Source organism: Mustela erminea, chromosome 20 (assembly GCF_009829155.1).
Source record: "Mustela erminea isolate mMusErm1 chromosome 20, mMusErm1.Pri, whole genome shotgun sequence".
Classification (NCBI taxonomy): domain Eukaryota; kingdom Metazoa; phylum Chordata; class Mammalia; order Carnivora; family Mustelidae; genus Mustela; species Mustela erminea.
Genome location: NC_045633.1, coordinates 9,795,324 through 9,808,352, shown reverse-complemented (window position 1 = coordinate 9,808,352; position 13,029 = coordinate 9,795,324). Strand labels below are relative to the sequence as shown.

Below are 13,029 nucleotides of genomic sequence, written 5' to 3'. Positions count from 1 at the left end.
TGCCTTCTGTGCTCTGGACATATTGGGGTAACATGGGAGAATGGATGAAGTGTCTTCTTGCTATTTGAAGTGTGGTCTTTAGCCCCCAGCATCAGCGTTACCCAGAGCTTACTAGAAATCCAGACACTGGGATGCCTGAGTGGCTCAGTGGGTTAAGCTGCTGCCTTCAGCTCAGGTCATGATCCCAGGGTCCTGGATGGAGTCCTGCATCAGGCTCCTTGCTCGGTGAGGAGACTGCTTCCTCCTCTACCTCTGCCTGCTGCTCCCCTGCTTGCGTGCGCTAACAAGTAAATAAAATCTTTAAAAAAAAAGGAAAGAAATCCAGATGCTCAGGTCTCTTCCAGACTTACTGACTCAGAATCCACATTTTGACAAGGTCCCCAGAAGATTCCTACGCTCATTAAAGCGTAGTGGTTAAGAGTGAGGAAGACTTTGGAACCAAAGAACTTGGGATGGAAGCCTGGCCCAACCACTCACCAGCTGGGTAACTTGGCATCAGGGACTAGCTACTTCCTGCGTAGTGAAGAACTCATCTTATCCAAAGAGAGACTTTGGCTCTATACCCCTGGCTCCTTGGAGGTGATTTCCAGGCTCGTGGAATATCTGGTAAAGGTGTCTTTGTTCATCTAGGGCTCTAGCCACAGGCAATGGGGTTTACAGTGACCGCTTTGGGGGCCCCTAGAGAAACTGACGACTAGAGGTATTAGCGGGACCTCCAACAGGCGCTGGAGACCAAAGGCCAGCTCCCTGAGAGTACAGGATTGAGCCACAGCAAAAACTCTGGACATCTAAGGCTCAGGGAGCTCCCTTTGCTAGCAATATTCTGTGCACATGGCCCAGTCGGTTAGCAGGAGGAGGTAACACCGTCCATGACTCCATGGGGACAAAATAATTGAAAGCTCCACTTCCCATCCTCCGTGTGTCTCTTCCCTGGGCTGATTTTAATCTGCATCCTTTTGTCATCCTAAAAATTACAGATCTAAGAAACACCTTCCTGAGTCCTTGAAAGTCATTCTCATGAATTACTGAAACCACATGGGCTCAGGGACCATGCATGTCCAGCCAGCTGGTCCAAAGCCAGCGCAGTCTTGTGAGGACCAGGCCCCCCGACTTTGCAATTAGCTCCACTCTCTGTTGTTCCCTTCGCTGAGCTTCAATCTCCCCAGGTGAAAAATGGCTATAGAGCAGCTCACACCTTCCACGTTTATCAAAAGATTAGATGAGATAATGAACGCACCCGAGTTCCACGATAAACACAAGTACGATGTCCCCCGTGGTTGGGTCAAGGAAAGGGAGGGTCAGAGAGGCAAAGCCATTTGCCCCCAGTCAGAGGCTGAAGCTCGGTCTGACTGACCCGAACCCTGGTGTGATACTGTCTCCTCGTGACTTGCTATCGCTTTCCGGGAAGGTTCTGCTGAGCCCACGGTCCAGCAACCTGTGAAGGAAGTCGTGGGGCCTTTGGGGAAAGTCGCCCGCCGCGGTACCTCCTGTTTCTCCTCGCTCCTCTTTTCGGGATTCGCATGACGCGAATACTCGGCTGCGTCAACGTTGCTCCATAGGTTTCTTTTTTCCCCTTCTGTTCCTCTTTTCCCCCAATCTTTTTATTCTGTTGCTCATCGTGTGTACTTTCTCTCCATCTATCTGTACGTTCCTTAACTCTTTCCTCTATCATCTGCATTCTGCCACGGACCCCATCCAGTGAACATTTTATTCGATTCGAAATTTTCTACTCAAGTTCTTTTCTTCTGTTTCTCTACCAACCCGCGGCAGCCTCCGTCTCAGCATACTTTTCAAGAGGATTCACCCTGCCTTCTTGGCGCATGGTAACAATCACCGCTCTAAAGTCTGTGTGACCATCCCACTGTCTGGGTCATCCCGTGGTGGGTGCCTGCTGATTATGTTTTCTCTGAGAATTCGACAGACTGGACTGGTTCTTTATCAATCAGGTTGTTCCAGATGGTATCCTGGACGTCTTGAATATTAGAAGACTCTAGGTCTTGCTTGATCCTACTAAATATATGGACTTCTTTTTGGCTGTACCAGGCAACTGAGTAGGTTGGCTTCAGACCACATGTTCTAACCTGCCTTCGAGGAGCTGTTAGGCCAAAGTTTTTTCAGTTTTCAAAGGGTCCTCAAAGGTCAGCTGCAGACTGGGGCGGTCATCTACACTATGAACTGTAGTTCTCAAAGTCTCTCCTATACTGTTCAGGGTCGTATCCACTCTGTGAGGGCAACTCCAGGGTGAGCCCAGGAGTTCATACCTAAGTCTGTGGGCCTCCTTCTGGAGCTGTGTCCTCTCTGTAGTGTTTCCCACACTCTGGCTCCCAGAGGCCCCCTTTCATTACCCGCCGTCTAGAAAGTGGAGGCTTTGGTCCCCCCTGCTCTGCCGCTTACTTCCCATGATTGCGTCTGGGTCTGGAGCCAGGTGCCCCCGCCAGCTCCCGCCACACGCTGCCAACCCCAGCACCCAGAGGGGAGCACAGACCAGGCCGGTTCTGCAGCTGAGTGGGCGCAGCCAGTCCGTCCCTGGTTCCGGGACACCGAACCAGCTGGTAGCTTTAGGGCGATGGTGATCAGGAGCGGACACTGCTCAGGACGCGACCCCGGCCTATTCACCTCCAAAGAGCCAGCATTTCAACGCCGGAATTATTAAACAACACTGGAATTATTAAAACAATGGGCATGATTTTCCAAGGGGCTATTTCCGGGATGGGCAGGTCCATGTGCTGAGCTGCCTTTAGTTCCCATGAGAGGAATGATTTGCTATTTTAAACATGTTACAAAGACCCGGCTCAGAGAGGGGGAGGTATCTGCTTCAAGTCACACAGCTGGTTACCAGTGGGGCCAAGATTCCAACCAGAGTCTGTGTAATTCCAGGGTCCGCTCTTCTACGGCAGGTCCAACAGCACCGTCCTCATCACCACCGTCACCACCGTCACCACCACGTTCGGTATTTGCTGAGCACGGCCTATGCAGAAGGCACTGTCTAAAGTTCTATGATGTACTGAGGTGGGAAGAGAAGGAAACTGCATGACAGGGATGTCATTTGCCCAAGGTCACATACACCTGCTGAGCGGCAGAGATGACATCTGAACCAAAAACTGCATCTCACTCCCACCGGTCCTCGGAGTGGCCCTGCAACCGTTTCTCTCGTAGGCGGGGCTGGGCCTGGTGCCCAAGGAGTCGGGTGGGGAGAGAAGACAGAGGCTGTGGGGAGGCTGCAGGGAGGAGGTGGGGCAGAGGTGGGCTGAGGCCAGATGTTGGGGAACATCTGTGTCCCAGAACAAAGCCACAGCACCTCTCCATCTCAAGGGATCTTCTGGCCCTTGCAGAATGGCTATGTCCCTCTCACAATAATTTCCTCCTCTCTCCTCTGCTGGAAACCCTCAGCTTCTCCAGGTCTGCTTTCGCAGCATGTCCTCTGGGGCTCATCCAGCCCTGAGGTCTTCCCGGTGGCAGCATTGCTCTCTACCTCCCCTCTCCTCCTCTGCCGCCACCCCCCCCCCCCGCACCCCTCCCCTGCACCTCAGCTCACCAGCAGATTCAATTAACCAATTAGATGCTGCAGCCACAGAAAGCCAAGCAATTATGGAAGCAGACCAGGTACCTTGGAACTCAGTCTCACAGAGGGGCCTGGGAGGCCTCCAAGCACACGGCGTGGGGCGGGGAGGGAGGCAGAACACTATGGGCAGTTGCTGCCAACCCTGGGTTGGGCGAGAGAAGCCACTGGGGAGCTGTGAAAAACACACCCCTCGCCCCGAATACAGATGCCCTGGCCCACTCCGTTGCCCTGCCTGGGGCCTGGGCATCGGGATTTTTTTACAGTCCCAACATAACACTAACGACAGATGGGATTAGCAGTCTAGTGGCGATGCAGGGGTAAGAATCCCTGCAAGAGCCTGATTCCTTCTAATGCACGTGGGATGACTGGGGCTTACGCAGCCGCTCTTCTGGGGTCTCCTGTGTATTCTCTCCCCCAAAGTGTGGTCTGCAGACCCACAGCACTGGCAGCACCTGAGCGCCGTTGAAAGGCAGAATCCCAAGCCGCAGACCGGGCTGACTGAATCAGGACCTGCGTTTTGAACAAATCCCTAGGAGACGTGATGGATGGAGACTCCACACTCTCTAGTCCTAGCTAGACACACTAAGGTTGGCAAAACAGCTAGGAGTGTCGGTCACTGCCTTGGTTTCTCTTCTTGCGTGTTCCGCAGCTGCCCGGACCCTGGTTATCACTGGTGGACTTCCCCTCCTTCTGAGCCTGTGCCCAAGGTAATTCCCATAGCAGCTGCCTTGAGCATGGGGCTTCCCTGCTGACCCCTGTTAACCTGTCAGCACCCAGGCTGAATGATGATGTTGGCCTCCATTTCCCTCCAAGACCTCAGTTTCCCTTCTGGGCTGGAGGCCTGTCTGCTCTCGCCTCACTCCCCACAACCTTCCACATCCAGCTGACCTATCACCGGCTCACTCCCCGGACAGGTTGGGCATTTGCAACACACCTTGCTTTTCTCCTTCATAACCTCTAGACTGATTCACAATTACGTCAAGATTGCTCTGGCCTTGGACTGACGTCCGCCTGTCCCCCACTAGAATGAAACACCATGAGAATGTATATGTCACAATAGGGCGCCTGGGTGGCTCAGTTGTTGAGCCTCTGCCTTCAGCTCAAATCATGGTCCCAGGGTCCTGAGATAGAGGCCCACATCCGGCTCCCTGCTCAGTGAGAAGCCTGCTTCTCCCTCTCCCACTCCCCCTGCTTGTGTTCCCTCTCTCACTGTGTCTATTAAAAAAATAAGTAAAAAAAAAAAAAAAGAACATGGGTCATAAATGTCTGGTTCTCTGTTGAATACATAACACATAGTAGGTGCTCAAAAAATATTCAGTCCGTGGAGACTGACACTTGGTCAGCTCCTGCCCCAGGGAGCTGAAATCTACCCCCACCCCCGCCCCTGACATCAGAGGCAGCTTCTACTCTCCTTTCTATCAATCTATCCACTGGAGGCACCTCACGTAAGCAGCATCCTATAGTATTTGCCCTTTCATTTCTGGCCTACGTCCCTTAACAGAATGTCTCCAAGATTCACCCATGTTGTAGCATGTGACCATGTCCCTCCTTTGAAGGCTGAGTAACTGTGCCCTGAATGGATAGATCCCACTCTATTTATCCATTTATCCATCTGTCGATGGACACCTGGGCTGCTTCACCCTTTTTGCTACTGGGAATAACGCTGCTAGGAGCCTGGGGGCGCGAATGTCTGTGGGGAGTCCCGCTTTCCGTTCTTTTGGGGATATTCCCAGAAGGGGAATTGCTAGATCACAGAGTGACTCTATTTTTAAATTTTTTGAAAAGGCCTCATCAAGCTGTATTTCTTTTTTATTTTTTTCCTTCCTTTTCTTCCCCCACTTCCAAGAATAGCCCACTAACCTCAGTGGCCAACTCTACTCTACGTTTCCGGAAGGCCTCTGGGCCGCACGTCATTCTCTCACGAGCTGAAAAGCAATTTTTCCCCTTTTTTTAAACTTCAGCTGCAGAAATCACCTGACTGAAAACTGAAGAAAAACCCTCACCCCACACAGGAACGGAAGGGCTTAACCAGCCCCGCCCGCTGGCTGATTATGGGCTTTTACCAGGATTCTTGGCATTCGCTCTAAGTGCGGCTCAACCTTACTTTTTTTTATCAAGTGTTTGGAAACAAGCTAATAGGCTAGGTTTCAGAGCCTTTGCCTGGAGGTGACAGCTCTCCACTCCTACCTGATAGATAAAGCAAGTTAGAGAGTCATGGATTCGAATTCGGAACAACGGTAGCTTTGCCCAGACAGATCCCAGCTATACGGGATTTCTTTTATCACTACGGTCAGTGCCCTCTAGGTAAAACGCCACCCTAGCTGCAATTTCCATTCACAGTTATGGCTCCAAACCCTGACTCAGCATAGAAATATCTGCTTTAAAAATACATAAACACAGATAGGGAGACAGCCAACGTCCCCAGCGGGTCATAGTCTCCGGGGTGGGGTCTGGTCACTGGCAGCACTTTATGTTATTTTTTTCAAGATTTTATTTACCTATTAGAGAGAGACAGAGAGAGAGCTCGAGCAGGGGGAAGCAACAGAGGGAGGGGGAGGAGCAGGCTCCCCACTGAGCACTGGGGGTTGATCCCAGGACTCTGAGATCGTGACCGGAGCTGAAGGCAGATGCTTATTAACACAGTGAGGCACCGAGGCGCTCCTAGAAGCACCTGAAAGCTCCAGCCGATTGTCAAGCGTAGCCTGAGCTGAGCCTGAGCTTCCTTCCTTAAGAAGGCAGGAAGACCTCTGGTCCTTCCTTCTCTAGAAAGAATATTTTCAATGGGCTTTAACCTGACAAGAGGCACCCCTGAGCTGGGGCATGGAACCCCAACATTTAAACAGGAGAAGCAGGCGTTCCACAAATGGAGAGCACGGCCTAGTCTGATGGGTGCGTGCGGTTGATGCCAGTCACCCGCCGTGCGGTGGGGCACGGGGGTGCTGCTCCAGTTCAAGGCTTTTGCCTGATGGGATTCACATAGCGGATTCAAGGGGTTCAAAAAAAAACCCCTCTCAACGGAAGGCAAAATTTTCTGTCCTTCAGGGTGTTTTTCTGGGAAGGGTGCCCCATAGTCTTGTCACCTCATCTCAGGTTCCGTCACACGCCCCACACCTCCCCACATCCTCCCCTGCCCCCCTCCACGAGTAACGCAATCATTAAAAATAAATGGGGCGCCTGGGTGGCTCAGTGGGTTAAAGCCTCTGCCTTCGGCTCGGGTCATGATCTCAGGGTCCTGGGATCGAGCCCCGCATCGGGCTCTCTGCTCAGCGGGGAGCTTGCTTCCTCCTCTCTCTCTCTCTGCCTGCCTCTCTGCCTACTTGTGATCTCTGTCTGTCAAATAAATAAATAAAATTTTAAAATAAATAAATAAAGAGCTAGGTCCATCCACATTTGCACTGACCTAGAGGGACTGGACACAGTCACGTGTTAATGAAACAAAAGCCACTTTTTCAGGGTGGTGTCCACAGAATGATCCGTGAACCCCCCCCACCCCCCCCGCCAAGAGCAGGGGCTGTCCGTTTTGTTCCTGGCCATATTCCCAGCACCAGGAAACTGTGTCTGGCCCGGAGAAAGGGCTTCATCCCCACTTTTGGAATGAATGAGTAACTTCCCAAAAGAGCTGAATCCTCTATATGCGGAAGATGTTTGTGTGAATGATGAAAAAAGCGTGAAATGAAGCATATCAGGACATTACGGGCAGTGACCTCAGGGAGAAGGGACTGGAGGGGGGTGAGAAAGAGAGTAACCCTGCCTATTAAGAATAGTTCCTGGTTGGGGCACCTGGGTGGCTCAGTGGGTTAAAGCCTCTGCCTTCAGCTCAGGTCATGATCTCAGGGTCCTGGGATCGAGCCCTGCATCGGGCTCTCTGCTCAGCAGAGAGCCTGCTTCCCTCTCTCTCTTTGCCTGCCTCTCTGCTTACTTGTGATTTCTCTCTCTCTGTGTCAAATAAACAAATAAAAGCTTAAAAAAAAAAAAATAATAGTTCAAGGTTACTGAGTGCTTGTCTTGCACGAGGGATGGTGCTCAGCACTAATTATACCTTGTTCTCATCTGAGCCACACAACAATCCTTCAAGACATCCTCGAGTGGTTACACCCATTGTACAGCTGAGAAAATCTAAGCACACAGATCTTGCTCAAGGCCATAAAGCCCAGACCCAGGCCCTGGCTCCACAGCCCGTGCATTTAACCCCTCTGCTCTTCTGACTCTCCGTCCAAACTCCTCTTTTGGTTATAACACTCACTGTGACCAGCACATGCTACTTGTGTCCTAAAATCTTAAGTAAAATATAAAAGTGTCACGGCTTTCCTTCTGGAAACACTTGATGTCCCCCTGGGGTCCCTTACTGATCTAAATGTGCAACATAAGTCCTTCCCTCTCAATAGGGACTTAGGATCCATGCTTGGATCTTATCTCGGGTCAGCAGAGTTTCCACTGCCTAATCCATACCATTTAAAGATTCAGTGAAATCACGGTCTCTGGCTTTACCTGAAACCTTGGGGAGAGTGGGACCCGTGGACAGCAAGCATCCCAGGCTGCAACAGATAGGACTGTCAGACCTGCTTAGGGCAGGCGGGCCCTGACTGGATGCAGACTCTCCGGGTGACAGGCCCTAAGAAAACCCAGAACCAACATGCCTCAGAGGAGTCTTGGAGCATGGAGCATTTGCCATCTTGGTAATGAGAAGCAGTAAGGCCGTGCAGAGGAAGCCTTGCATGCAAGGATTTTCTTCAGCCATGGCCTTCTTTCTCGGGAGACCAGCAGCTAAGGTGTTAGAGTAGATCCGAACAGATTAAGCTTCCGATTACTCTGGAGCACCACTCCTCAGTGTGAGCTCAGGTCCCCCTGCCAGCACTCCCCAGATGTTTGGGGAAATGCAGACCCCCTCATCTTTAGATCGAGGAAGACCAGAGCTTAAATTTTGACTCGACCAGGAGGAGACTGGGTGGACTGCTTAGGTTTTAAGCCTCAGTCCCCAGCCTTATAAGCCGATGAGGATGACGCAGACCTGACTGGGTGAATTACGATGCGTATTAGCAATAAGGTGAGTGAAGCCCTGCTGGGGACAAGACACAGGATGTAACAACCATTACTTCTATGGACTTGATGCGGTGAGAGCCACGTTCTAAAATGGCTCCCAGTGATCCCCATCTCCCAGTACTCACATGCTTTTCTCATATTCCCCTGGAATAGGAGCTGGACCCAGTGCATTGCTTCTAAGGAACAGAATACGGCAAAAGTAAAAGGATGTCAATTCTAAGATTTGGTCACTGTAAGACTAGGGCTTCCGTCTTGTTCAGCTGCCCACTCTGATGGAAACCATCCGCCATGTTGTGAGCTGCCCCATGGAAAAGCCCACGTCGTGAGAAAAAGAGGAAGGTCACCGGCCGACATCCAGGAGGAAACGGATGCCTCCAATCCAATGCACCCTCGCTGTGAGGAACTGAATCCTACCAACCACTAACTACACGAGTAAGCTTGAGGACAGGTCCTCCCCCAGATGAGCGTTAAGACCGCAGCCCAGCCAATATCCTGACTGCAACCTTGGCAGAGAACCTCAGCCAGAAGCGCACAGAGAAGCTGAGTCTGGGTTCTTGACCCACAGGAACCATAAGCTTAATAAATGTTGCTTTAAGTCATTATATTTGTTCTGCAGCAGTAGATAACTAATATACCCTGAAAACAATAGATTAAATTCAACCAGAGCAGTACATGAAGCCTTTTAAAGTCCTCCTCTCCAAGTTAGGTCACGTGTTTCTCACGTTTCCCTATAAGGCTATAAGCTACTTGAATCACCATAGCGTCTAAATGAACAGAGTAAACACTTATTATTTTAGACTTGATTTTACTTCATTGTATAGTCTCACTGAATCTTACAAACCTATGGAGCACGTACTGTGATTGCCCACATTCTATAGATGAAGAAACCGAGACTTAGAGGGGCCAGGTATCAGCAATTATGTAGAAGTTCCAGGAAATGTGGCTCTAAAATTCACATTTGTAATAATTATGCTTTATGGTTCTATGAATCTTGCCCAACTCCACAAATGGTAAGTGGACTCACACCCAGGAGGCTGAACACCAGACACGACCCTCTCTAGACACCTTCTCTCTCTAGGACAGTAAGTAGGCTATATGTCTCACCTGGAGTTCATCAGGGTCCCACTACCTACCTGTAAACACTAAGCTGGCATTTTCAAGTTCTTCTTGGGGAACTTTGAAGCTGAAGGATTCATTGTAGAAAGGATCAATTGTGCCTCTTAAGAAGGATGTCTTCTTTGTTTTCACAAGTTTGAGTCCATGTACCAGCTGGATTTTCACAAAAGGGTCTGAGAATTGGAGACAGAATTAAAGAACGCTGGAGCTCATGAAACTCAGTCCATCCATCCAACTTCCCATCTGTCTGATAACCCAACCACCTGCCTATTCTTTCTTCTCTCTTTTTTTTCCTCATTCCACCAATCTTTCCGTCCATCAGTCCAGATATCCACCCCCTTTTTCCATCCATCCGTCACCCATCCCTCCTTTTTCCCATCCAGCTGCTTATCTGCTCATCCCTATCTCTCTTCCTCCAACCATCCAAGACTTTTTGAGCTCCTCCCATGTGTCAGGCACTGTGTTCATTTTACAGATGAAGACACTGAAGACTCAAGACAGGAAATGGTCTGCTTAAGATCGGACTAGTGGAAGAAAATCCAGACCCAGAGCCTGCCCTGGTTTTTTTGTCCCTAGAAATCCATTATCATGTCAGTGAGCCCGTAACTCCATACACGGGAGCATAGAGATGGCAGATTAGTAACTATCATTCTTAGATCGCTTTACAGTTACAAAGAGATTCATGCACACTATCTAATTTAATATTTGTCTAAGCAACCCCATGAGATGGATACTGTTGTTATCTCAATTTTTCAGATGGAGAAATTGAGGCTTAGGGAGATTAAGTATCTTCCCCAAGGCCACATCATTTGTGAGTAGTAGAACGTGGACTTGGTTCCAGGCCGTTTGACTCCAGAACCTTTTATCATTTGATCCTATTGCTTCCCCCATCGTGGTGAGTCTGAAACTCTCCAGCCTTAACACCATTCCCTCCACTGACCCCTCCCAAATCTCTATTTTTATAATGTGGTTTCTGAGAATGCAAGTTGTCTTCTAGAGGCAGCTGTCAGTTTACAGCAAAAGTAATTTCTTTTCGCTACTGTCCTTAGAGGAGACAGTGGTTTCTCCAAGGAGCTGAAGAGGTCCCAGAGACCCTGGCTACTTTCAGGATGATATTCTTTGCTGTCATGGGAGAAGCTCCATACAGATGGAAAGTAATCTGTTGCATTTCATGAAAAGTCATCTTTGAATTGGTTTACTATAAAGAAGACATTTTAAATACAGTCTTTTCAGAGCCGGGATTTGTAAAGATTCATGGTACACTTGAAATGAGCTGAGAGGAAAAAAAAACACCTCAGGGCCTGTCCAGCGTGGAGGAAATGGGAATGGGTGGTCGGTGCACACTGGCGCCACCCGGAGCCTGACATCTCCATTGCAGGCACAGCCTCCAGAAGGGCGGGTCCCTTCCTCAGGGGCTTCGTGTGCACAGAGGATCTGGAGGTCAGTACTGACCACACATGGTCTCAGTCAAATCCCCCATTCCAATGGGGTTACTGAGATACCATCATTTACCTGCCTCACCCTAAGAGACATCTGATCATTTATTTTCCCTCCTGATCCACCATCCTAGTTCTAAATGCTATCTGTTTATCCTTGCGGGGTTTTAGTAATAGTATCCGAAATGCAGAAAAAAAAAATTTTTTTTTTGGCCCTGGGTCAAACAAACACAGACGTCTCGTTAAGGAAATGGGGGAAGAAGGGGTCGCACCGTACCTGAACCTTGGCTTACATCTGTCTGAAGAAGTTGCTTGGCTCGAATGACATCAACATTCAGTCTCCCAGCACTAGGGAGGTAATTCAGTGACAGAAGCAGCTCCCCCAGCTCTACTTCATTCTGCAGAGAAAGGACATGGTCGGGAAGTTGCTTTTTTCTTGTATTCCTTCTTGTACCTACTGGGCAGGAAAGTGACTCCAGCAGGTCACACATGGGCTTCTGTAGGTAGATCAGTTGACAATGGGTACCTCTTTCTTTTACTTTTTTTTAGCCTCTGCCCCCAGTTATCCCATGTATCTCAGAAAGTTCTTGGGGCGCACAGGTGGCTCAATCGGTTAAGTGCGCAACTCTTGGTTTTCGCTCAGCTCATGATCTCCCTTTCGTGAGATCGAGCCCCGTGTTGGGCTCTGGGGTCTGTGCAGAGTCCACTCCAGACTCTCTCCCTCTCCCTCTGCCCACCCCCTGCTCATGCTCTCTCTCTCTCTCTCAAATGGAAAAATAAAAAAATCTTTAAAGAAAAAAAGTTTTTTCTGTTCTTGGACTGCTTAACAGCAGCAATAACATACTAACCACAAAACTTGCATAATGATAACACATAAATGTGACACATCAAGTTCTGTGCTCAGCACTTTATATGTAATAACTAGTTCAATCTTCATAATAAATCTGTAAGATGTTAGAATTACTCTTTTTTTTAAAAAGATTTTATTTATTTATTTGACAGAGAGAAATCACAAGTAGGCAGAGAGGCAGGCAGAGAGAGAGGAAGGGAAGCAGACCCCCTGCTGAGCAGAGAGCCCGATGTGGGACTCGATCCCAGGACCCTGAGATCATGACCTGAGCCGAAGGCAGCAGCTTAACCCACTGAGCCACCCAGGCGCCCCAAGAATTACTCTTATTTAATGATAAAACTGAAGATCAGAGCAGTGAAATGATATGTCCAAGGCCACACAGCCAGAAAAAGTGGTAGCCCTTGCATTTGGACACGGGAGACTGATTTCAGGTAATCTGACCATTATCCTTTTCTGCCTCCCAGCAGGATAAACTGGGAGGGGGAGAACTGGGGGTCAGAACACCCTGCAGGGCAACTATGTGGCTAAGAAATCTGTTCTCAACCTGCAGTCCACAACAGAGCCCAGGCTTCCCATCTCACTGCACCAACACTCAGCCTGTGACACAGCTTGTTAAAAAATACTCATTCCGTGGCTCAGATCATGATCCTAGGGTCCTGGGATCGAGCCCCACATCGGGTTCCCTGCTCAGCAGAAGGCCTGCTTCTCCCTCTCCCTTGGCCCCTCCTTGTGTTCCCTCTCTCGCTGTGTCTCTCTGTGTCAAATAAATAAGTAAAATCTTAAAAAAAAAAAAATACCCATTCCCTGGATAACAATACTACCACACTGGTGGGAAATTCACCCAGGGCATGATTCCTTCCACACTTCTAAAAGTACCACGAAAACATGAGGCCTCCACTTCTTTGTCCCATTTTTATTATTTATTTATTTACTAAAAGATTTTATTTATTTATGACAGAGAGAGATAGTGAGAGAGGGAACACAAGCAGAGGGGAGCTGGAGAGGGAGAAGCAGGCTCCCCGCCA

General features: G+C 49.4%; 1 protein-coding gene across 3 annotated transcripts in view; it reads right to left on the bottom strand.

Annotated features, from left to right (window-relative positions):
- SYT17 (synaptotagmin 17) overlaps positions 1 to 13,029 on the bottom strand; it is an 83,450-nt gene that overhangs the window by 19,645 nt on the left and 50,776 nt on the right. For all 3 annotated transcript variants that reach the window (XM_032327515.1, XM_032327516.1, XM_032327514.1), the window contains exons 6-7: positions 11,432 to 11,552; positions 9,736 to 9,891 (exon numbers count right to left, since the gene is read on the bottom strand). In XM_032327515.1, coding sequence (XP_032183406.1) covers positions 9,736 to 9,891; positions 11,432 to 11,552 — 277 coding nt within the window. The remainder of the gene's footprint in view (positions 1 to 9,735; positions 9,892 to 11,431; positions 11,553 to 13,029) is intronic.